This window comes from Castor canadensis, chromosome 4 (genome assembly GCF_047511655.1).
Source record: "Castor canadensis chromosome 4, mCasCan1.hap1v2, whole genome shotgun sequence".
In the NCBI taxonomy this organism is placed as follows: domain Eukaryota; kingdom Metazoa; phylum Chordata; class Mammalia; order Rodentia; family Castoridae; genus Castor; species Castor canadensis.
Genome location: NC_133389.1, coordinates 2,631,861 through 2,655,634, shown reverse-complemented (window position 1 = coordinate 2,655,634; position 23,774 = coordinate 2,631,861). Strand labels below are relative to the sequence as shown.

The 23,774-nt window shown below is 47.4% G+C and overlaps 1 protein-coding gene and 1 long non-coding RNA gene across 9 annotated transcripts in view; one reads left to right on the top strand and one right to left on the bottom strand.

The window, feature by feature from the left end:
• Window positions 1-3,318: 3,318 nt before the first annotated feature.
• Window positions 3,319-10,115, bottom strand: LOC141422439 (uncharacterized). 5 transcript variants are annotated; one of them, XR_012446965.1, is made up of 3 exons: window positions 9,909-10,115; window positions 3,717-9,715; window positions 3,319-3,595 (listed from the first exon to the last, which is right to left on the bottom strand). It is a non-coding gene; the product is annotated as an uncharacterized lncRNA (long non-coding RNA). The 5 variants fall into 5 exon arrangements; XR_012446964.1 differs by lacking the exon at window positions 9,909-10,115 and having other exon boundaries at window positions 3,717-4,932; window positions 5,012-9,902; XR_012446966.1 differs by lacking the exon at window positions 9,909-10,115 and having other exon boundaries at window positions 3,717-5,107; window positions 5,284-9,902.
• Window positions 10,116-10,360: 245 nt separating this feature from the next.
• Znf236 (zinc finger protein 236) overlaps window positions 10,361-23,774 on the top strand; it is an 85,723-nt gene continuing 72,309 nt past the window's right edge. Inside the window, exons 1-3 of one of the 4 annotated variants that reach the window (XM_074069612.1) lie at window positions 10,361-10,460; window positions 21,746-21,888; window positions 23,374-23,538. In XM_074069612.1, coding sequence (XP_073925713.1) covers window positions 10,406-10,460; window positions 21,746-21,888; window positions 23,374-23,538 — 363 coding nt within the window. In that variant the 5' untranslated portion in view covers window positions 10,361-10,405. Of the gene's footprint in view, window positions 10,461-10,827; window positions 13,051-13,073; window positions 18,955-21,745; window positions 21,889-23,373; window positions 23,539-23,774 lie in introns of those variants that run through there. The other 3 variants (XM_074069615.1, XM_074069614.1, XM_074069613.1) reach the window with 3 other exon arrangements.

The window sequence follows — 23,774 nt, the reverse complement described above, 5'->3', positions numbered from 1 at the left end:
AATGCTTGCAAAGTAGGTGCTCTACTGCTTGAGCCATGCCTCCAGTTCATTTTGGCCTGGTTATTTTGGAGATGGGTTTTCTTGAACTATTTGCCCAGGCTGATGATCCTCCTGCTCTCAGCCTCCCAAGCAGCCAGGATGAGATGCAAGAGCCTGGCATGTCTTTTGTTTTTATGGTGAGAGTCAGTGCAGGTTCTTCGTCTCCAGCCAAAACATGTGAACAGCTTCTAGTGGAAAGGGGCGAGGGAGACGCCTGGCTCGAGTATAGGGGAGGTGGGTGGAGATGTGCAGCCCCAGTGGTTCTGTGCTGACAGCAGACTCGTGACTACTAAATGTTGTTAGACAACTTCCATGAGCTTGGGGTCCTTCTCTGCAGGCCTGTCCTGCACCCAACCCTGTCCAGACAGCTCACAGCCATGTGCACAGTTACAGACAGCACTGGTGGACGTCTTTAGTCAGGAGTATGCCTTTGACCCTACGCTGACCTCCGGCCATTCACAGGATCAACTAAAACTGTCTGCTTAGCTGGCCAGGTGAGGTCACTTCATTCCTGGCCAACTGATGGTGAGAGGCCCCAGGTAAGACAATGACCCCCCAACCAGAGTTGCTGTTGTGGCATGGGAACCCCAGGAAGAGGAGCGAGTAAACAGCTGGCTGGCCGGTGCATGTGGACGAAGGCCCCTGCCACCAAGTCAGGAACCGCAGCGAACCTGGTGACGCCTGTTAGCAGGAGCACGGGAGGGACTTCCCAAAAACTTCATTAAACAAACACATTGAAGTAGGTGTCTTCATAACCAGGCTTCTTCGAGGCTTCCTTGTACCAGTGGGTACTGTTTCCCAACAAAATCAGCGCTCTACTTCACGTGAACCCCATCTTTTTCCTCCGGCAGAGCTGTTCAGTCAGCACTGTGACCTTTGGATGGGTTTGGCTCTACGGGGGTTGCCCTGTGCACTGTAGGGTGTGTAGCAGTGTCGTTTCCATCCATGATATGCTGGTTGCACCTCCTTCCTAGCTGTGACAATGGCAGCTGACTCCAGGCCGCACCACCTGTCCCCTGAGAGGAAAACTCGCCCTGAGTTAAGATCCACTAATCACAGGCTGCGAAAAGCTGAGCACGCTGAAGGTCGACCTGGAGAATGGCCTCCGAACTGCCAGAACTCCTCTCCCCATGACCCAGAAAGCCATGCACCCACGTCTCACACCTCTTTGCACAGACTTTCAACCCTGCCTTCTCTCTCTTTTGGCTTCAAACAGATTATCTCCTTGGATAACCCTATAGTTTGTTTTGGCGATACTGGGGTTTGAACTCAGGACCTCATACTTGCTAAGCTCTACCACTTGAGCCACTCCTCCAGTCCTCTGGATAAACCTACACTTTAAACACCTAATTTAATTTTCGGTCAGACCCACACATTTCACGATAGACTTTAGCTGTTTTAATACACCAGGCTGTTTGTAATCAGCAAACCTCAGTTGTTCCACCACGTTGTGACCTCAGAGATAACTAACAGTTTCCTGAGACCCCCCCCCAAAAAAAACCCCACCTTTGCCAGGCCCAACTCATTTCTCCATATTCCTTTTCTGGGTGTTAATTTAATCTCTTTGGATTAAACTATTCTTACTAGTTTATTAAAGTGACCTTATGTCTCACACATACAACTCCCCTTCACTATGGCGCTATGTACCAAATGGTCCTCCCCTGCCTCCAGGCTCTTACACACCCTCGCACAAAATATCAGTGAGAGAGAGATGCTCCACCCATGGCATCAAATGTAGTGAGAGTCTGGGGGCCTGGCTCAAGTGGTAGAGTACCTACCTAGCAAGCTAAGGCCCTGAGTTCAAACCCCAGTACCACCAAAATGAAACTAAACAAGACATTGTAGCTGGGCTGAGTTTTGACTGGTGGAAAAAGTCAAAATGAAATCATGTCTCTTTAGAGGAGTTGTGCTGAAAAGAGGGAGTGCTGTTGGCTGCTGGGAGAGAAGAGGGGTTAGGAAGCTGTGAAGGCTGGTTGTCTTCATGAGAATGGGAACAGAAATGAAAGGCTGACATTTCCCTGGGTGAAATGCCCCCACCCCCTGCACACCTCTGGAGGAAGGCTCAGGTTTACATGGTCATTTTCAATGCTTGCTCCAGGTGTAGTTACAAACCCTTAGCCCCACATCTGGAAGCTATTTTCTCATACTTTTTTCTACTGAAATTTGCTAAAATGAATTTTTCTCATTTCTCAGAGGGAAAACAAGTTGTCAGGAATGTTCTAAAACCTAAGAGAGGTTGAGGCAGCAAGCACTTGAAACATTGCTGGATGTAGTCAGGAATAATAAAGATACTGAATGAACAAACTAATGGATAGACTGAGGCATTTAGGGCAGTAGACACAGTGACCTCTTGCTGAAAGGATTTCATAGCAGGTCAGTGCAGGCCATAGGAGCAGGTGCCTGAGCGAAGCCTGTGATGACTGTGTCAGGATGGAGAAGCTGGTCATTTTCCAAGACATGGAAAGGGCTGTGGCTGTTTCTGTGGGAGGAGCTGTGGCTGTGTTGGTCGTGGTTGGCTTTGGTTGTGAGCTGATGAATCCTTTTCCCAGCAGTCATGTGATACCCAGCACATCACTACAGAGAGGCATCAACCCCTCTTGCGTGCAAGAGGAGCACAGACTAGTCCCAGCCTCCAGCCTCATGCCAATCAAGTCTGGGTGAATGAAAGGAGAAATGTTTTCCATAGTGATTTTGCTTACAGACACTTAGTAACCCTGTGGCTGCTAAATTTTGACAATCTAAAGGCATTTGATTTTTTAAAGGATAATACATTCCATTAACTCCATGGCTTTAAAAGTTACTAAAATAGAATTACCCTGAGGCATTTTCCTTGGACAATAAAAAGAAGCAGTTACTGCTACAACCACCAGGCTGCCATTTGCACGAGGGGGGGTGGGGTCTTTATTTTCAAAACCTTTGTGCAAACTCCAGTCCTCTGCTGCTGAAAGGGTCTCTTCCATTTCTCCTCTGCCCCTGGCTGGTACTCAAGTTCAGCCCAGGCCTTTGGATTGTTCAGATCCTGGAAGGGACCCGCAATGCTCACTTCTGTTCCTCTTACTTTTCCCTTGTGTGGGAATATCTGGTCGCTACCCCTACCTTTTCCACACAAACTCTAAGCTTCTCAAGATCCAGGTGGTTTCTTATCCATTCAGTGGAAGTGGTGTAACATTCCATGGAACATGTTAAACTCATCACACCCAGACATCACCACTCCGCCCTCACTGAGTGGTTTAAGGTGGCGCAGGTTTGTTCAGGACTGAGTTAAGGATGAAAGACGGCACTTTTTTCTGCCTTTATTATGTGTGGAAATAAAACAAAGATCAACCCAGTGAGGAAGCAAAGGTAATTTAGCTGAGTTTTGCAAGAGAGTTGGCCGCCCTCACTTGGTTCTGGCACAGACTGGACGGCAGGGAGCATGGGGAGGCCTCACAGGGGAGAAAAGGGAGGCTGCAGCTGTGCCCTGTGGCGTTGACCTGGGCAGGCTGGAGGCGTCTTGTCAGAAGCTGGGCATCCTTGGTGACTGCTTGGGAACACACTGGGCTTTCTCTGGTTGGTCCTGAGTTAGAAACATGATCAAAAATTAGGGAAGCTGTCAGATAATGGTCACGTCCTGGCCAACTGGGGCTGAGCATCACAAAAGTTGTCGTTTGGCTTCCTGGATTGTCATAGAGACACACCTGGCTTCCTGCAAGGCTGGCATGGGCAGGCTGGCTCCCTGTGCTCTGTTGGAGATGAGGCCTGTCCTGTAGGTCAGAGTTCTGCGTTTCTCTGGTCTGACCATTGTCTGTCACATATCGTGTGTCTTCAGATGCTGACGACATGATAGTGTTTCAGTATTATCGGAACTCAATTTGCACGTTCATGGAAAGTTAGCACTTTTCACTGTACATCTGGAAACCTTGTTTTTGTGGTTGCTGTTATTTTGTTTTGCTGTGTTTGGACCAAGTAACTTCTCTGGAATGCAACTCCTTTTATGCAGTGAATGGGAGACTGTCATATGGTGATAATTACAGTATTTTCCAGCTCAGGGATTTTTATTAATCAGGGATTTTAATTAATTAAGAATTTCTCTGACATTACCAGGTGTCTAAGATGAAGCTTTGTCTGAGGAAATCTACATTGTAAAGGAGGGGTGGAAACTTCTAGAACCCTGGATGGGGTCCTTCTAACACAGCTTCCAGCTCAGTCCAGCAGCTGCCTCTCTTGAGGGAGAATAAGTGAACGCAGACCCCTGTGCCAGAACTGTGAGCCCTACCACTCTGTCTCTTCCTTGCTCAGATCCAGGTTTCTCCTTCACTCTGATGAGTCTTGTCACTTTATGGGACTCTTCTCTAGGACTCCTGAGCTACCGCCAGCTCTGCTGTGTGAGGAGCTGGGGCTCCTCCCTGAGACTGGGTGGGGATGACAGCTGCTTCAGCTTGCAGCAACGCCTCCCACCACACTCCTTCACTTGGCTCTCATGTGCACCTGAACAGGCAATAGTGCTGCGATGTGACAGACAGAGAGGAAAAGACCGAGTAGGGAATGGGTATTTAAACGGCTATGTAAAAGTGTCATTTAACTCTGGGGCCTGTGACTAGGCTTCAGACCTTCACCTTCTTCACCCATTCTCTACATTGCAGGGCAGGGGACATCTGCATATTGCCATGAAAAACGCAGACGTGGGGCTGGGACGCGGCTCAGTGTAGAGCATGTGGCTAGGATACAGCAGGCCCTGGCTTCCATCCTCAGCACTGTTAAAACAAAGTCAGACTTAAAAACGGGCAAGAGATCACGGGGGGCCTTGGCGGCAGGCGGGGACACTGTCTGTTGGACAATCTCGGCATTATTTAATTTTAAGATCTGCTCCTTTGGTAGAAATCAAAATTGAGAGTGATCCAAGTAACACCAGCCCTATAGGAAACATGGTTGTAAACACTGCATTTTACTTACATGACTTTTTAAATGATGGCATAATATACATAAAATTTACCACTTAGACTTTTGAAGTGTACAGTCAGTGGATTAAGTCACATTGTTGTGCAACCATTACCACGATCCATCTCCAGAACTTTTTCATCTTGTTAAGCTGATTGAAAGTTAAATAAGACAGTTTCAAACAAACGAAAGATCATTCATTCATTACCAACAGACCTCTGAAGAGGGAATATTTGAAAGGTCCTTTGGGTAGAAAAGAAACATGAGAGAAGGATGAAAGGCCAGGGTAGTGTACGTATGTGGAAACCCTAAAGAACACAGTCTTACCAAACAAGGTGTCCTGGGGGGCCACATCCAATCAGTTGCTTTCACATTGTCTGGGAGGAAAAAATACTGATTTATGTTAGGTGTTTGTAAATCAAAAACGTAGTAATCTAAAGGGTACCACTGAAGGTCCAAGGAATAGATATACATACCAAGCTGATTTTTAAAAAATCACTAATACTAAAGCAAGTGAGGAAAATGTATAAAAGAGCATGCAGACCTTCCACTAGGCACCGGTCCACCACTCCCACACTGCCACCCAGGAACAAAGCTTTCAGCACAGACCACATCCAACAACAGTACCGGGGCAGGGTATAGTAAGTTTAACTTCTAGTCGCCTAATAACAAAGTTCCTAAATAGATAAAGACAAAAGTGACAGAATCCAAGCAGAAATAGACAAGTACATAGATGTGAAGACATTTCTGAGTAATTGATAAAACAAGTAGATAACATGTAACATATCTGCACTGATACAAGATTTTTATAGTAGGACGGGGTTGGTGGAGTGGCTCAAGTGGTAGAGCACCTGTCTAGAAAGCATGAGGCCCCGAGTTCAAACCTCAGAATCACCTAAAAAAAAAAAAATCCTTGACTATAGCAGGATGAACAAATTTGACACAACCAAGCAATAATTACAAAGGCTACACATATTGTAAGTAGAGAAATACCCATCTGAAGAGCCTATGAATCATAGTATCACAAAAGTAGAAATTATAAAGATACGGATGCTTCTGTGGTTTGCATGTGTCCTCCAAAGCTCATGAGTTGGAAACTTCATCCCCAAAATGAGTCTGGCTCCTCTTCGGTCTCCTGCTGTCAGCCTGTCTTGCCTCTGCCTGGGCCATGGGATGAGGAGGCAGCACGGCCCTCACCAGATGCCAGCACCATGCTTTTGGATTTCCCAGCCTTGAGAGCTATGCTAGAAATTTTTTTTCTCTGTAAATAACCCAGTCTCTATATTGTCTATAGCAGCAGACAATGGACAAAGCCAGATGGTATATTAAAAAGACTAAATATACCATTTGTGTGTGTGTGTGTTTGGGGGGGAGGGTGCAGACAAAGCTGTGCTTAGAGAGGAAACTATAGCCTTAAATGCACAATTTGGAAAAGGTCAAAAATTAAGTATTTATTGTAGTTAATTAGAAAAAGAACAGCAAATTAAATCTAAAGAAAGTAGATAGGAAGAAAGGAAAGGAAGAAGAGAGGGAGAAGGAAAAAATTAATGATGTACAAAGCACGCAGACAATATAAATTTTCAACAAAGGCTAGCACGGGTTCTTTGAAGACTAACACAATTGATGGTCCCCAACAAGGCTGTCTGGGTTCTCCCGAGACACAGGCCTGGTATATGCATTTATTAGGGGACTGACTCACTATGATGGCTGAGAAACCCCATGACAGGCTGCCTGCAGGCTGGAGCTCCTAGGGTGCTAGAGGTGAGGCTCAGTACAAGTCAGTATCTTGGAACTGGGGAAGCCAATGATGCAACCCTAAGTCAGAGGCTAAAAGCCTGAGAACCAGGGGAGAGGCTGCTGGTCTCAGCCCTGGAGTCCAAGGGCTAGCAAGCATGGTCTCGTTATGTTTTGGGCAAGGAACTCCTGTCCCAGCTCTCTGGGCAAGGTACCACTTTGCCTTCTGTTTACCCCTGACTCCCAGCAGACTGCATGGTGTCCACCCACATGGATCCCACCTAGTATAATCTCCTCTGGAAATGCCCTCACAGACACACCCCAAAATAATCCCTCAGGTTTTTTTTTTTGTGTGTGTGATACTAGGGATTGAAGCCAGGGCCTTGAGCACACTAGGCAAGAGATGCATCAGAGCTACACCCCCATCCCTTTTTCCTGAGTCTCTGCCCTTGCCAGGGCTGACCTTCACTCTACAGTCCTACCTCTCCCTCCCAGAGTAGCTGGGAATATGGGCCTGTACCACCATGCCAGATTTAGGATTTCTTAATCTAGTCAATACCTAAAATTAACCATGGCAAAGGCACAAATTACCAACACTAGGAATGAAAAGGGGACATCTGTATAGCTGTATTAAACAGGCCATAAAAGGATATAAAAAATCCATGCCAGCGTATTTTAAAATTTAGATGCAATGAATAAATCACTAGGAAATACTAACACTAACATATCTTGAAAAATCTGAGGTCTACTATTTTGATATTGAATCTGTAATTTTAAATTGCCAATAAAGTGCCTTCAGAAGTGACTCTTACCAAGTAGTGAGAGAAATGTGATTTCAATCCTGAAGACTCTTGGAGAGACTACAAAATAGTGTCCCCAGCTTATTTCATGATGCTGACATCATCCAGACACCAGAACAGACATCACAAAAAGGAAAGTGAAAGCCATTTTGTTCATGGACAACTGTGCTGAATGAAAGGGGCATCCCCTCCCCCTCTTCACAGCATGTGCTATCATTTCACTGAAACAAAGCTAGAAGTTCAAACCCATCTGCAGTGACAGAAAGATGAGTGGTCGCCTGGTGCAGGGGTGGGAGGACAGTCATGACATCCCCTCTTCATGTGGTGATGGTTTCAGTGTACGCTGTGTCAGCACCGAACTGTACACCTTAAATACTGCAGCTTACTGAATCCCCGTTATACTGAAGTATAATCTCTCCTAAGCTTCGGGGAGAGGTGGGATGGCTATGACGTGAGGAACCTGTGGCACTTACTCAACCTTCCAGGGGGGCCTTGCTGAAGGACCAGGAAGGGTGGGGTAAACACACTTGCTTTATTCTGGTTAAGTGTGAGCTAACTACGAGATACAGTCAGGAAAAACGCCTGACACATTAGGAAAGATGCCTTTGATTACAACAGAGAAACCCTTCTAATGTTTGGTGTCATTTAGTACTGGTTGGTTGTTAAAGACAGAGAGATTAATTTAAATTGGATTTTTTTTCAAGCTTTCTCACTGGCCCACATAAATGAGAAGACAAGATTGGGCTCCACCTGGTTTCAGCTCCACACATCTGGGCTGTGCTTTCTCTGGCTGTGTCTTGTCAGGTCCATGAACGACACATGGGCAAGTCTTGTGGAGCAAAATGAAGTGTGTTGCCCAGAAGCACCACGGGTATCTTCCTTCTTTTTGGTTCTGAAGTATTCACTAGCTGTGGGACAAGACAGGAGGACCGGAGCAGAAGTAGGGCCTGCAATGGAGGATGGGAAGTGCTGAAAGGAAGACCAAGCACTAGGAGGGTGTAGACAGGATGGATGCTGGGAAGTGACTCATGTGGCAGTTTTCTTTGGACACTGGTCCAATCAAATCAACCACCTGTGTCCAAGAAACACCTGCTGTAGATGAGACTATGTTTTCAACCAGATCACAGTAAGGCTGCCCACTCTGCACTGCTGAGGCCCTTGCTTTTTATTTTGCTCTGGCATTAGACAGTTTTTTTTTTAACTATAGGATGTCCTGAAGAAACAAATCTATGAAATGGTGGTAGGATAAAGCTGAAGAGACCCACACCCTACCAAGGGACCTTACTGTGGTAACTGCAGTAAATACACAAGACAGTTAACTTCATACTAACCTGAAAGCATTCTCAGTGCTCATTAAGAACAGGTACTATCCAAACAGGAGCGGCCTGATGGTGCGAGTGACTGAGAGCCGTGCAAACCATTACGCAGGCCTGGAGTTCAAACTTCATTTCACTTTCTAGTACCACACAGGGTACTAGTGAATTCGTTTACAGGTACTTACTGTCTTTGGTTTTCTACCTTTCTCCTTCATTATGACTTCACCATCTACTTATTCATCCTCATGTGCTTGTATTTTGATAAACTGCTTCATTCTCAGAACAATTAGGTCATCAATTCACACACACATATAATGCAAATTGGTTCATGGATCCAGAACTTTTATGATTTGTCTCCAACTTCTCAGCCTATGTGTCCTATTTAGTAGTAAAGCACATGGGTAAGACTTTGTCTAATTTGAAGGAGATTTCTGCTTCTTGCAGCTAGAAATAGCATGGGATTCTAATTTTTGAATCTTGGGATTTGGCCTTTAGCAAATTACCTAATTCCTCTTTACTTCAGCTTCTTCCCTTGTAAAATGGCACCTCACGGACTGCTGGAAGGACTAGGGGCATTTCCTGTAAAGCATTACTCAAAACCAGAGGTTAATAAAATAATCATGTCATTCACTGGCTGGCAGGTCTAGTTAGGTAACCCCCTTGTTTCCTGGTAAGTATGCATTCCTGCCCGGTGTGCTGGTACCTGCCTGTAATCCCGGCTCTGGGGAGGCCGAGGCAGGAGGAGCAGGAATCTGAGGCCAGCTTGGGCACGTGCGGTTTTCCAGCGAGCTTGTCAGCACAACTGAGATCCTGGGTGACTGTGGCCTTCCTCCCCTCCTGACCTGGACCTGGACCTCCCTTTCTTAGCCATCTCGGCCGTCTTCTGAGATTCAGTTACACACCGTCTTCCTATGTTTTCGGGCGGAACGTAAAACCTCTAAGACAAGACGCCATCTACTTCTGTCCTTCCCGCGCCCGATCGTCCCCGGGGTCCGACTCTCGGAGACCCCCAGAGGGTGGCTCGCAGGCGGTGCCACTCAGGTCACCTCGGATGCCCCTTCCCCTGGCCTGTCGCTGGCCCGAGTCCACGCGGCCGACGCACCTGCGAGTGCAAAGCCGCGCGTCCAGGTCCGCCCCGGGGTCGGCCCGGCGGGGGCCGCGGGTGGCACCGTACAGCCGGAAGCGCCCGATCGGCACACGCTGGCCGCCGCGGGCACTCGAGGACCCCGTCCCCTCCAGCTCGCACGGTCGCGACGGCCTCGGCACACTCGGGCCACACGCGGGCCCGGTCGGGCCAGGTGACTCCGCCGCCGCCGCCGCCGCCGCCGCCCGCGGGCCGCGCATGCGCACGGCTCCCAACGCCCCCGCCCCCACCTCCCGCGCCCAACGCCCCCGCCGCGGCCCGCGGGCCATGGAACCCGCCGAGGCCGGCGCGGTCCGAGCGCTGCCGCCCGCACGTCCGGGCGCCGTCGCCCCCTGAGCCCGGCGGGCTGGGTCCGGCCGCCGCCGCCGCCGCCCGCCCGCTCCGCCGGTGCCCGTGCCGCGCGTGCGCGCCGCCCGCCGAGGGAGAACGCGAGTGAGGGGTGGGCCGCCGAGACGATGCCGCGGGGCCGCCCCCCGAAGCCCCGGGACGGTGCGGCGCGCGGCGACTCCGGTAAGGGCCCGCGGCGGCCGCCGAGTCCCCGGATGGGCGCGGGGGGCGCCGGGAGCAGCGCGGAGGGCGGGCGGGCGGCGGCGACTGGCCGGGTTGGGCGCAGCGCGGGCGGACGGATACGGGCGCCGCGGCCGGGCCCTTCCGCGCTGGGCCTACTTTCCGGGCCGCGGCGGCGGCGGCGGCGTTAGCGGCGGCGCGGGGGCGGCGGCGAGGGCGGCGGCCGCCTCCGCCTCCTCCTCCTCCTGCCCCGCGTCCTCCTCCCTCCCTCCAGCCCGCGGCCCCCTCCTCACTCGCCCTGCCCCTCCCCCCTCGGGCCGAGCCCCGGTCCCGGCCCGGTGCCGCGGAGGGAGGGAGGGAGGGAGCCCCCGGGAGTCCTGCGCGTGCACCCAGTGGGCACCACGGCCATCCCGGGAGCCGGAACTCGGTTTCTGAGAGCACCCGGGCGCGCACACAGTGGGCGCCGGTTGTACGCGCAGGCTGCACTCAGTGGGCCTCAGGAAACGGGTTTTCCTTAGTAATTTGTGCTCGGCCGTCCTCAATTTCTGCAATGTAACTTGGGTTTTGTTTCCCCCAAGAGGAGACTTGCACATGGCTTTACAGTCGGCAAACATGGGATAGTGACCCCGGTCCAGGGGTGGCATTGCTGCTCCCCATTCCCGTCCCTTCCAGCTTGATGAGAAGGGGTTGTTGCACAGGGGGAAACTGAGGCAGCCACTTACGCACGGCTTTTTTTGAGATGGGATGCAGCCTCGGATTGAGTCCTGCTGGAGAGCTGGGTCTGTCCCAGCCTTGCAGAATGTGGGGAAGGGGTGCAAGGGCGCCGTCTTCTGTGGGGAGGGTAGGCGCTCAGCTTGAGTTTTTGTGTTAGTGACAGATGCCCTTGGGGTGAGAGCACCCAGGCGCCCCAAGGTCAGCTCTGACCGTGCAATGTGGCCTCTGCAGCCTTTGCTTGGGAAGGAAGGGGTGACATGACAGGTGGGATCAATGTAAGCTTAGGTCAGGATGCCAATCTAGAGGTTACTGCTGTGGTGTGGCCTAAGTCCTCCAGGCCTGGCTCTGGGTCCACAAGGCACGGCTCGCCCACCTAAGAGAGAAAATGGAACAACACAAAAATGGAAAAGTGAATTTATTTGCAGTTTTGGCCAAAACTGGGGAGAAAGGAATTCTCGGTCTGTCTTGCGCATGGCAGTGTCACAGGAGAGACACGTGGAGGTGGTCTTTCTTGGGTAGATGAGGCCTGTGGCCTCAGCGCTCACCCGCAAGCTGGAATTTCCTGGAGGAGTCCTGAGTCCGGGGCCCCATTACAGTGTACTGCAGTGGACATGTAGGTTAGGAGATGATGTGGGCCTGGTGGTGAGGAACTTGAGAAGCAAGTGCTCATCTTGCAGGCTGCTGTGGAGCAGGGCTGGATGGGTCTTAATGCAGGTATGTAGAGCTGGAGTTGGAAATAATTGTTCAGAATTTTTGTCAATGGCTGGTGGTTCTGTTGCCTCTCACAACATTGGCCCTGATCTTGTTTGTTCAGTGTTTATTTTGTTAATAAGTCTTATGCCAAGACCTTCTTGGAAAAACAAAAGTCTGGGACCTTATTCCTGTCTCGGCAGATGGCATCACTGTCCACCTGAGTTTTCTAGTCCCAAACCTAAGAATAAGTCAATTTCTGTTATTTCCCAAGACCTGTCATAACTTAAGTCCTGTAGCTTCTTCACCAGCACTGTTTGCACACTTAGAGATCTAGCCTTTGGTCTCTAAGGTGGAGCCTCCTAACTGGGCTGGACTAGGCCTGCCCTCCTGAAGTTCTCACTGGTTAGCCTGGTTGAGCTTTCCAGCTGTAAGTGAGGGCCACACCAAATGAAAGCTGTTGAGTGGGCTCCTCACCCTTTGACACAAACCCTGTGCCCAGTAGGCCCCTCAATGACCTACAGTCCAGCTCTCCTTGCCTTGCTTCCCACTTTCGTTTGGGGTCTTTGCTTTTCCCTGTGCTGAGAAACCGCCTCCTGTTCTCTTCCGTGGATCTGAGTGCTGCAGCTTCAGGGTGGCCCTCCTTAGACCTGTTCAAAAGCAACTTTACCTCCTGTACACCAGGAGTCACCACAGTGACTCTCAAAGTGTTGGCTTGTGGACCCCTGGGGGTTCCTGGAGGTGCTTTTATAATGGTACCAAGATTGTTCGGCTTTTTCACTCGGGTGACATTTGCAGTGATGGGACAAATGCAGACACCTTTGCACCGACCAGCGCGGTGGTGTACCATCCTGTGAGAATGCGTTAGCTTCATACACTGCAGTCAGAAGCGGCACACTGCATGCACAGGCAGAGAGGACAATCCAGCTGTTACTCTGTTACACCAGACATTAAAAAGACCAGTAAAAATGAAAGGTCTTGGGCCAGGCATGGAGGTGAACTTGTAGAATTCCAGCCACTCTGGAGTCAGAGGTAGGAGGCTTGTGGTCTGAGACTGGGCAAAAGTGCTAGACTCTTGTCTGAGAAATAAAACAAAGAAGGCTGAGAGGTGTCGCTCACATTGTGGAATGCTTGCCTGCCCAACTTGAGGTCCTGAGTTCAAACCCCAGTACTGCCAAGAGAGAAAAAGGTGGTTCTTACTGTTTTTTGGAAAAAATACTTTTTCATGAGCGTGTGTATTTATGTCAACATGTAATAGACTTATTTGTAAATGGATAAGTATTAGAAACTGTTCAGTTTAAATATCTAACAGCATGTACTAAAAGGTACAATACTCTGTAAACTAAGGCCTTCAGGGCCTCAGTACTGTCTAGACCTAACTCCTGGTTTAATTGTGTTGCTGTCAGAAAACATACCCTGCATGATTGTAATAGTTGAAGTTTGCTGAGGCCTGTCTCGTGTTCTGTGGTCAGATTTGGTAAATGCTCCAGGTGTATTTGAGAAGTGTATTTTCCCGCTATTAATTTTTGGCTATCCTATCGAGTGCGAAGTAGTTATGATTTGATTTGCATTTCCTTAATGATTAATGATGTTGAGCATCTGTGTTAGACTTTTTGTCACTGTGACAAAATGCTTGACAAAACCACTTGAGGGTCCACGGTCCTGGCTCCATCATCCCAGGCCTCGAGAGTGAGGCAGACCACCACTATGGGAGCATACCGTAGAGGGTGCTCACCTCATGTAGGACAGGAAGCTGCCAAAGGGCAGAGGTGTCAGGGATCAGACACAGCTCCCAAGGACACGCCTCCGGTGACCTACTTCCTGCAGCTTGGCTCTGCCTCTTAAACTTTCCAGAACCTCCCAAAGTAGCGCCCCCAGCTGGGGAGCCCAGTCTTCAGTACATAACCCTGTTGGGGGACACTTCAAATCCAAACCATTACAGCATCTTTTTGTGGATTTGTTGACATTTATATGTCTTTGGAGAAACGTCTATTCAACTTCTTGCTCATTTTTAAAAATTTGATCATTTGTCTTTTTAGTGCTGAATCATAAGAATTCTTTATATGTTGTGGATATTAAACTTGTATTAGATTTATGAGTTGCATATGTTTTCTCCCATTCTGTAGCTAGTCTTTTCACTTTTTTTTTCTCTCTGTCGTACTGTGGATTGAACCCAGGGCCTCACCCTTTGAGCTACTCCCCTAGCCCTTTTGTTTTTATTTTGTTTTTGAGATAGGGTGCCTCGAAATGCCAATACTTCTGCTCTGCCTCCCAAATAGTCCAGGTTACAGGTGGTTGTGCCAACAGGCCCTGCTCAGTCTTCTTGCTCTCTTGATAGTGTTTTTTTGACACACAAAATTTATTAAATCCAGTTTATCTGGCTTTTTTCCTTTGATTTTCTTATAGCTCTTGGTATAATATTTAAGAAACCATTATAAGATTTTCTCGTGTGTGTGTGTGTGTGTGTGTGTGTGTGTGTGTGTATGTATATATATATTTATTTATTTTTTCCTGAGATAGGGTTTTTCTTTGTAGCTCAGGCTGGCCTCTAAGTGTTTGTAGCCCAAGGTTGCCCTTGAACCTCTGGTCCTCCTACCTCAGCCTCCCAAATGCTGGCGATTACAGGCATGTAACTCCCCGACTCCCACCGCCCCACTTCTCTGTTTTCTTCTAAGGGTTTTATGGTTTCAGTTCCTAAATTGAAATCTTGATCTGATTTGGAGTAGTTTTTGTGTACGGTGTGAGGTGAGGATCTGAGTTCATTCTTTTATTTGTAGCCTTCCCCTTGTCCTCAGGCCATTTTGAAGATGCTGACTCTTCTTTCCTTGTTGAATGGGCTTGGCACTGGTTAAAGGTCCGCTGATGGTGGGTGTGAAGGTTTATTTCTGCTTCAGTTCCCACTGGTCTGTGTGTCTGTTCTCATGCCAACACTGCACTGTGGTGGTGTGTCACTTACAGTTTATACCAAGACATATTAAACACATAGCCATTAGAATCCTGAGTTACTTATTTTCATACTGCTTAAAGTCACCTCACCGGTTGCTAGTGGCAACCTAGAAAGTGCTGTGTCCATCCAGTTTTGAATTTGTAGCGTGCATCCCTGTGCAGCAAACTAAGACCTTCGTGTTCATTGTGCATTTCTCAGCTTGGAACATCTGGGCAGCGAGCACTCAGCGATGGGTTAGAAAACTTGAGTGGTGTGAGGGATCAGGCACAGTGGTGGCAAACAGACAACTGCCTTTTGGGCAGTAGGAATTGTCTGCAGATTATTATTTAGGGGAGTCCTTTAGGAGTCTTCCCACCTACTTGAAGGACACTGAGTAAGTAGACACGTACGGTGTGGTATACATCACCTCCACTGTCCCAGCCGTCTGGATGTCAGTGTGCTGGGGAGTGCAATGGAGCATGGACAGCAGGGAACAGGATTCTAGGGCAGGCGGCATGGTGGCCAGCAGATATGACCTTGGTCTGACCCTTGGGCAGGAGTTGGCCCAATGCAAAGGCTTTAGGTGCTGTGGCTTTTAAGGTCTTGTAACCATGCAAATTTGCTGCTGTAATTTGAAAGCTGCTGTGAGCAGGAGGAGCCAGTGAAGGTGGCTGTGTGTCACTGGGACTTTATGTGGCAGAAAGACTTGGCCGTGGTTAGTTGACCCTCTATCTGGAGGAAAAGACGGAATAGAAAAGAAGGTGGACATTTTGGCTCTGGGCTTACACTGTGTTGACGTGAACATGCAGAGAAGAGCAGTAGTTGCGGTGGGCTCAACACATTGTCAGAGAACTCACTCACGCAGTCAGCGCCCAGACTTAGAAGTAGGATGGTACCAGTCTCCTAGAAGTCTCCACTTACTGTGCCCCATCCCAGCAATGCCTCATCAGACTGCCACTGTTCTGACTTCAACAGCGTATATTAGTTCTGCCTGTTTGTTGACTGTCTTATTAAAACGAAATCAAACGTGCGCATATGCAGAATTATTCCAATGAAATCCCTTTGAAGCTGGGCATGGTGGCACGCTGTGTAATCCTAGCTACTTGGGAAACAGATAGGGAGGATCCCAGGTCCAGGCTAGCTCAGGCAAATAATTCATGGGACCTCATCTCCAAAATAACCAGAGCAATGGCTCAAGTAGTAGAGGGCCTGCTTTGCGAGTCCCTGCTTTGCCAGTGTGAATCCCTGAGTTCAAACCCCAGTCCCACCAAAAAACCCCTAAAAATTCCCTTGTATTATTAATGTATGATCAATGAAAAATAAAAAAAATTTGAAAAAATCAAGTGAAACCATACAGAATGTCTTTTTTTTTTCTTCTTAGTACTGGAGTTTGAACTCAGGACCTCACACTTGCTAGGCAAGTGCTCTACCACTTAAGTTACTCCACCAGCCCTTTTTTTATGTTGGGTCTTTTTGAGAGAGGTCTCACATACTGTTTGCCTGGGCTGGCCTTGAACCTTGGTCCTCCGGATCGCTGCCTCCCCAGCAGTTAGGATTATAGGCGTGAGCCACCGATGTCTTTGGGCTTCCTTTGGGTGAATGTGTAAGGTTCATCTGTGTTTCGGATGGAATTGCACTGTTAATTCTTTGTGTGAGCCTCCCCGTGTATTTACTGCTGCTGGCTGTTAGCAGCAGAGCTACTAGGAATACTTTAAATGTGCTTCTTAGTGTGCGCACAGATACATGCAGGTCTGTAGGAGTAAGATGGCTAGATTGAAAGGTCTGCATGTAGTCACCGTTGGATAATGGTGCCAGAGAGTTTTTCAGTGTGGTTGTGGTGGTTGTCACTCTGCCTAGCTGTGCTTGAGGTTTCTGGTGGCTCCATGTCCTCGTCAGTGCTCTGTATTGTTTGGCTTTTTAATTGTAACCATCCCAGTAGGTGTGCCCTCAACACTTTAAAAAGCATTGAAAACTAGCTTCACGCATGTACTATAGCTTGGACCATCACAATAACCCTGTAAGGTAGACAGAGGTTACGTCCTCTTTGGGTGACAGTCAGGCTGGGAGAGAGATTATTTGGTTTGACAGACCTCCAGTTAGTAACTTGGCAGGCCGGTTACTTACAGGACGCTTAGACATTGTCCAGTCTTCTGGCTCAAGTCCTGGGCTCATCCCTGTCCTCCTATCTGTGACACGTACACATATTTCAGTCAGGTCATCTCGGTTTTTTCAAAACAGCGTTTTATTATAAGACAGTGGGGTCGGAGCTCGGTGGAGTGCTTTAACTCTTGTACTCAGAGGGTAAGTGTGGTTGTTGTGTCAGTGCTAGAGACAAGAAATAGACTAATGGCAGTGAGTAGAACCAGAAATGATTGTAAGCACAGTCAGTTTTTAGATCATCAAAGGAAGCATGATATGCCGCAGTACACGCCTGGACCATTGTACAGAGGCCTTGTTACTTTCTGATCTGGATTCTAGAATTCTGGGTTCTAGCTAGAAAGTGGCTGTAGACACTTCACAGACTGTAGTGTTGTTAAATTTGGATAATGCAATGTGGTACCTGAATGTCCATCCCTAGTTTACAGTCTTTCCTTTGCAGGTAGTAAAGTAGGCATGGAAGGGCAGTCTTTACACAGACACAGGTGTACCTGTGTCACACCTGCATCAAGGTAAGCCTCTTCCTGGTTTCCTGGCCTCCCTTTTCCATTCCTGGAAGTTGATGCTGTGAGAATCAGAGTGAACTGATACTGGTAGGTTCAGAGGAATGTGTTTGTGAACAGTGTTTCTCTTTAGCTGTGTGTCACAGTGTCACAGGTACATTTCATGTCATTTATCATGGTGTAAGGCAGTTTTTTAGAACATACTTATTTTGCTAAAACTGCTCATGCTTTTAACAGCTGAGGTACAGTGACTTGGTTCTGAGTATATTTTATGCTGAAAGGCTTATAGTTTGGCATAAAATGTTGCTGGTAAAATCGAGGTTTATCTGCTGTCTTCCTACCTAGGCACATAGTAGAAACTGGGGTCTCATCTGTTAAGCCATTACTTTAAGAGGAGAGGAAGTAATTAATTTGGAGCAAGCCTTGGGTTCTTAATTGAAAATTAGTCCTGCTTCTGCTGCTGTTAACTGTGAGGCTTTCACAAGTGGCATATTTTCCCTGGGGTCTTAGTTTCCTTAGCTATACAGCAAGGGCAGGAGCTGTGTAAGTCACCTTTTTCCTCCAAATGAATTACACTTTTTTCCTTAAAGCTCTTTTGGAATAGGTAATATGCCATCATGGTTCAAAACGAAGCCAGAGTAATTATATTGCTCCCGTCTCCCAGCCCCAGTCAGACAGATAATGGCCTTTTAGTCAGGCAGTGGACGCTGTTTCCTGCACACTTCCCTCCCCTGCAGAAATGACAAAATCCACAACACCCTGCTCTTTCTACTGAATGCATGTCATTCCCACATGGGCATCTACTTAGGAGTAGGTATTTGAGTGGGTAATAGGCACATTCCCGTGTGCAGGGGTCCCCCATCCTCCAGGTGGAGGCGCTTTGCGGGTGGCAGGAAAACGCTCCTTTCTGGAGGAAAGAGTGTTTAGGGCTGGGGCTATGAGCCCACTTAGTATTTGGCTTAGGAGGGTCCACCAAGAACTTAAGGGGGAAGGCTTCAGCTGGCTCCCATGGCAACCAGAGGCAAAGGTGTGCATTCCAGATCCGAATAGGGAGCAGATAGACAACAGCCTGGGATGGTTAAGTGTAAGACAGGTGACAGGGATGGCGGGCCTGGATACCAGCTAACGCAGGAGCTGGGTGGACTGGTCTTGGGGCCGTCAGTAGAGGCTCGGAAGAGGCTGAACTAAACCAGTAGCTTTGTCTATCCAGGTACTTAGCAAGAGTTTGTTAGGCACGCCTTTGTGCTGGGTGATGAAGTCCTTGGAATGCAGTGAAGATGTGGAAAGGGTTCACGGGCCCAGCAGTTAGTTTCCTGATGAAGCCCAGCTGTGTTAAAACCCAACGCTGACCAGTGTGGGAAGAACAGCAGAAATGGGAGAAAAAGTACAAAGGAGTTAAAAATAAGCAAGAAGAGGAGTGCTAGAGATCATCTGAAGTAGCAGCAATGTGAAGTGCGGGCGGTGACTGTGACCCCTCCAGGGACCTTCTTGGAGAATGAGCACCTTGGTAAAGAGCCAGTGCTGGCATCATGGAGAAAGGCAGGAATGCTGGGAAAGGGCACCTGTCTGGTGTCCTGTGATTGACAGCAGAGATAGGAAGGCTGGCTGTACTTTAGAAAGATTTTTATTCATATCATGAAAATAAAAATGGATAAATTAGAGATTAGCTCGGTTACTATAGAAACAGAAACTGACACGTCTCATTTTAGTATTAAAAATACTTCAGCCGGGTGCCAGTGGCTGACGCCTGTAATCCTAGCTATTTGGGAGGCAGAGATCAGGAGGATTGCAGTTCAGAGTCAGCCTGGGCAAATAGTTCATGAGATCCCATCTCCAAAATAATCAGAGCCAAGTGGACTGGAGGTGTGGCTCAAGTGGTACAGTCCAGTCCTGCCCAGACAAACAAACAAACAGAATCTCAGGATTTATGAGTAACTGAGGTCTTAAGTGCACAATGCTTAAGAGTTTGTCATGGGCGCAAATCTGTGTTAAATCCCTGGTGTGCTATGACTATATCAGCTTTGGTTGGAACTTGGTATTGTGGCATAGAGGCATTTGTGTAAGAGAGTAACGTAGACATATCTCTGCTGTTAAAGTATGATGGGTTAGATTGAGAGGGCCAAGCAAGGGCAGGCCCTGAGTTCAGCCCCCAGCACAACACAGGCCCCCAGTCCTGGATGAAGGCCTCTCTGCTAGGAGAGTGGCTGTGCCCACAGAAGCAAAGCTTAGTGTGGAAACTGCAACCCTTTGCCTTGTCTTCTCAGTCACACGCTAGTAATAAATCTGTCTTTGTACCAAATTCATGTTGTGTTATCTCTGTGTGGAAGAAAGTTCGTACTGAAAGCATCACAGTGTGTTTTAAGGCTTGTTAAAGCAGGCAGGTCTTGCTTCTTAAGATACACCTTTTCTGGAGCGTTTGTAATTTATAGGCAAAACAAGTGCATTTTTCACACTTAAGCGGATTGTCTCACGTTGACTCCTAAAATTTGATCTGTTGATTGTAGTTAAGTCTCTCTTCATTTTTGGTAACACTTAAAGAAACATAAAGGCTGTGAAAATTTGTTTTATGTTCTGCATCCTGAAGTTGAATTGAGGGCCTCTCTCATTGCCGTATTCAACCTTTAGTTAAAATGCTAGTGCTCTTAAAACACAATTTTCAATACAGATTTTACTTGTACCTTCCTGGTCTTCTTCTTCTTCTTCTTTTTTTTTTAGTACTGGGGTTTGAACTCCGGGCTTCCCCCTTGCTTGGCAGGTGCTCTACCTCTTAAGCCTCTCCTCCAGCCCCTAGTCTTATTTCTTACTGTATTTACTACAAACTCTTGCAGATGGAATGACAAACATCATTAAACATTTTATTTGAGAACCATAAACATTTTCACTATTAGTTTAGGGTAGATATTGTGAAAGTTTGGTTTTTGTGGGTATAGTTAAGTGGAATAAAAAATACGCATTTCTTTTCCTCAGTAGACTTTTGTTTATGTTTTTGAGACAGGGTCTTACTGAGTAGCCTGGGCTGGCATGGAACTCAAGACCCTCTTGTTTCAGCTTTCTGAGTGCTTAGATTACAGGCCCTATACGATTATGCCTGGCTCTTTTTTTTAATGTATGAAGTTGCAGTGTTTTGAATTATATTAGTATTTCTCATAACTAGAAATTGCCCTTTTTCTGAAGCTCTAACAAAGGGTGTTTGACTTGTTGCTGTCCTCTGCCTGTCTGCCATCCTTCCTTCTACTCACCACAGATCCTTGGACTTTCACAATCCTTGCCACCAGGCGGATTGTGCCCAAGGCACAACATGGCACACACTGGGCCGGCAGGCTGTTTTCTCCAACCGAAGTGCCCAGTGCCCTGGTCACCATGTCTCTGAAGGTCAAGCCTCTCTTGAGCTCTTTGGGGCTTCAGCTCAGTGCCCACCTTTGTCTTAGATTTCTCAGGTCTGAGGTTTTGGGATCAGATTTGATACAGAGTTGCTATGACTTCTTTCTAGTCCTCATACAGTGCAGGTGCAGTATAGGTCATACCATAAAGACTTATTTTAAAGAATGAGTTTCATTCAGGACATGTCTCTGCCATTCTTGACGAATTTCATGGTTGCTCTGTGGTGCCTTTTTGTCATTTATTCTGATTTGAAAATGCGTTTAAGTCCATAGCCTTTTTCCTGAATGGGTTCACAGGAGCCCTTCGTGCAACAGGATTGGCCAAGGCATCACAGTCCCATCTTCCTAACAGGTTACTCTGAGAGAAGAAGGTTTTTCTATTTGACTTGTTTGTAGTAGTTTTCACAGACAGATTAATCAGCAAATTAGCATTTGGAGGCTTTCTGCTTCTATGCACTTGAGCTGACTGAGGGTTTATGAAGCTGTGTGGAGTTTTAGAACTGAGAAGCCTCTGGTTGTAGTGACTGAGATGAGACTAAGTCAGCAGAGGTTAAGGGCCTCCTTTGGGCTTTGGGTTGTGTGTGTGTGTTTGTCTATCTGTTAGGCCTCAGGAAACTGGTTCAGGTTTTCAGAATTCCTACCCGTGAGTATCTAGAATTCTCTGAGCCATACATCAGTGATCCCAACATTTATCATTTCCAAATTCAACATATTTTCAAGTTCATCTAAAAGCTGGTGATCCCAGAACTTGGGAGGTGGGGTGAGAGGATTGCCAGTTTGAGGCCAGCTTGCCCTGCACAGCGAGATCTTTTCTCAAAAAATAAAAAACAACTAATTTGACATAAATTGGTATTTAACCAAAAGCCAAATAATTTAGCTTTGTTTCTGTAATGAGACTGCCCTTGTGCAATCTTACAGGTGGAGCTTTAGCTTTGGACGTGGAGAACCTTGACGATGACTGTCCCGTTCCCAACTTCCACAAATGTGAAATCTGTCTGCTGTCTTTTCCAAAAGAGTCCCAGTTCCAACGCCACATGAGGGATCATGAGCTGAATGACAAGGTATGTTTTTCCAGAAGGACCGCGGGGAATGCAGCACTGAAACTGGAGGTATTATAAAAACCATGTAAAAGCAGAGATCTCCTTACCACTCCTGTCCTGTGTTGTACGACATCACGTCACGTGAACATCTTCTGTGATGTCCTGTGTCGTATGACATCACATCGCATGAACGCCTTCTGTGATGCCCTGTGTTGTACACATCACGTCATGTGAACACCTTCTCTGATAGGAACGTCTTGGCATCTTCTTGAGATGTGAGTGGAGTATTCAAGTTATTTATGAGTGGGCAAAGAAATAGTTGAAAAATAGGATTTTTTTCAGTAGCCCATTTCCTCTGTGACCGAGCCGGGCGTGGTGTATTTTGAAGTATTTTTGCCAGCAGGGAGTTCGCCCTCAAGTGGTCTTGTATGGCATTCTAGTATTTTAGGTCATGTTTCATCAGGGAGCAAAACTGTGTTTTTTCTTCTTTTGGTGGTGGGGATTGGCCCCATGGCCTGTGTGTGGAGTCACACCCCCAGCCCTATACCCTCTTAAACAGAGATTTGATACTTTTTTATGGGTCCCTTGTAGATATGTTAAGATTTTTAGTGCTGGAATGATTTGCCTGAAAGAGGGAAGGTGGCAGTTAAAAATACAATTAAAAAATAATTGCTGACGTTTGTAAGCTGGTGAGCCACTGGAGACCAGAAAATAGCAGGTCTCCTCCCTGGAGAACAGGGAGTGACATTCCAGGCTTCACACACATGCAGCCATGCCTGTGCTGATAGGAGGCAGCTTCCCAAGTCACCTTCTGAAGGGTGAGACAAACACCATGATTTCTTATTTTTTACAAGTAAGTACAAGATGTCTTTCATTTAGAAGAAATTTTAGAGAAGCAACTTTGTTGGAATCCAGTAAAAATTTGTATGGTTGCTTATTTTGCTTAAAGTGATTTTGTTTATAACAGTGAGTTGGTCAGAAATAGAAAAAGTCTAGCTTAAGGGGTTGAAACTTCTCAATCTGTTTCTATGGAGAGTGTAACCTGATACATTTGTATGCAGTACTTCATATCAGAAATATTTTCTGAGCTGAGCATGGGGGTGCACACCTGTAATCCCAGCACTCTTCAAGGTCGAGGCAGCAGGAGGATCATGATTTTGAGGCTAGCCTGGGCTGCATGGAGTATGAAACCCTGTTTCAAAACACAGAAAAGATTTAAGAATCTCTTTTGCATTGGTGGTGTCCTTATCATTCATTTTTTAAAAAAATTTTTGCTTGCTTTTTTTTTTTTTATTCATTTATTCATATGTGCATACATTGTTTGGGCCATTTCTCCCCCTTATCATTCTTTGAGAAATTCCATCAGCAGCTTTACTGTGACCCTTTCGGGTATGCAGACTCATGCCTGGATTCTTTTTTAGAGGAGTGCTTGCTGATCACGTGGATTGTGGACATGTGTCTGTGGAAGGACTGTACCTCACTGGCTTCTTCATTTTTTTGTCATAGCCACATCGATGTGATCAGTGCCCACAAACCTTTAACGTTGAGTTCAACCTGACGCTTCACAAGTGCACCCACAATGGGGAGGACCCCACCTGCCCCGTGTGCCACAAGAAGTTCTCCAGAGTGGCCAGCCTCAAAGCCCACATCATGCTGCACGAGAAGGAAGAGGTAATCATCTTGCATACGTTGTGTTAACTGTTGTTGAAGTGCCAGGGGGATTGGATGGAGATTTCAAAGGCTCGTAATCATCACTAAATTGTTCTCAAGTAGTCTCCACCTCATTGTCAGACCTCTAGAGTAGAGGCGTTTTAACACGCAGTGCATTCCAAGGCCTACCATGTCCACACTGGCTGCTGAGATCCCCGTCTCCCCGCTCCCTTTTTACAGAATTCAGAAGTGGCCAC